The following is a 261-nucleotide window of genomic DNA, read 5'->3' as shown; positions in this document are numbered from 1 at the left end:
CTCCTGCGGAGACAGCCCAAGCATCCCTGGAGAGCGCTGCTGCCTCGTGGTGAGCAGCAGCAGCGAGGGGAAGCCCAGTCCAATGCAATGCTTGCTCTGTTGTGAGCCCCTGGACACACTCACCTGCAGGTACTGGGTTTTCAGGGAGCGGTAGTCTTTGGGGATGAGACCTGTGGGGAGCACCAGGGTGAGCTCTGCCCCGAGGCTGGAGGGCCCCGGTGCCACCCCTCCCTGCCCAGGGCCGCCGACAAGATCGACGGT

General features: G+C 65.1%; 1 protein-coding gene across 1 annotated transcript in view; it reads right to left on the bottom strand.

Moving 5' to 3' along the window:
- VPS33B (vacuolar protein sorting 33 homolog B (yeast)) overlaps positions 1 to 261 on the bottom strand; it is a gene marked incomplete at both ends in the record, with an annotated part of 6,835 nt that overhangs the window by 1,988 nt on the left and 4,586 nt on the right. Inside the window, one exon of the mRNA XM_009582448.1 lies at positions 124 to 170. Coding sequence (XP_009580743.1) covers positions 124 to 170 — 47 coding nt within the window. The remainder of the gene's footprint in view (positions 1 to 123; positions 171 to 261) is intronic.

The sequence above is a fragment of the Fulmarus glacialis genome, unplaced genomic scaffold (genome assembly GCF_000690835.1).
Source record: "Fulmarus glacialis isolate BGI_N327 unplaced genomic scaffold, ASM69083v1 scaffold18877, whole genome shotgun sequence".
Lineage (NCBI taxonomy): Eukaryota > Metazoa > Chordata > Aves > Procellariiformes > Procellariidae > Fulmarus > Fulmarus glacialis.
Note: the sequence above shows the minus strand (reverse complement) of the source record. Positions and strands in the feature narration are given on the sequence as shown.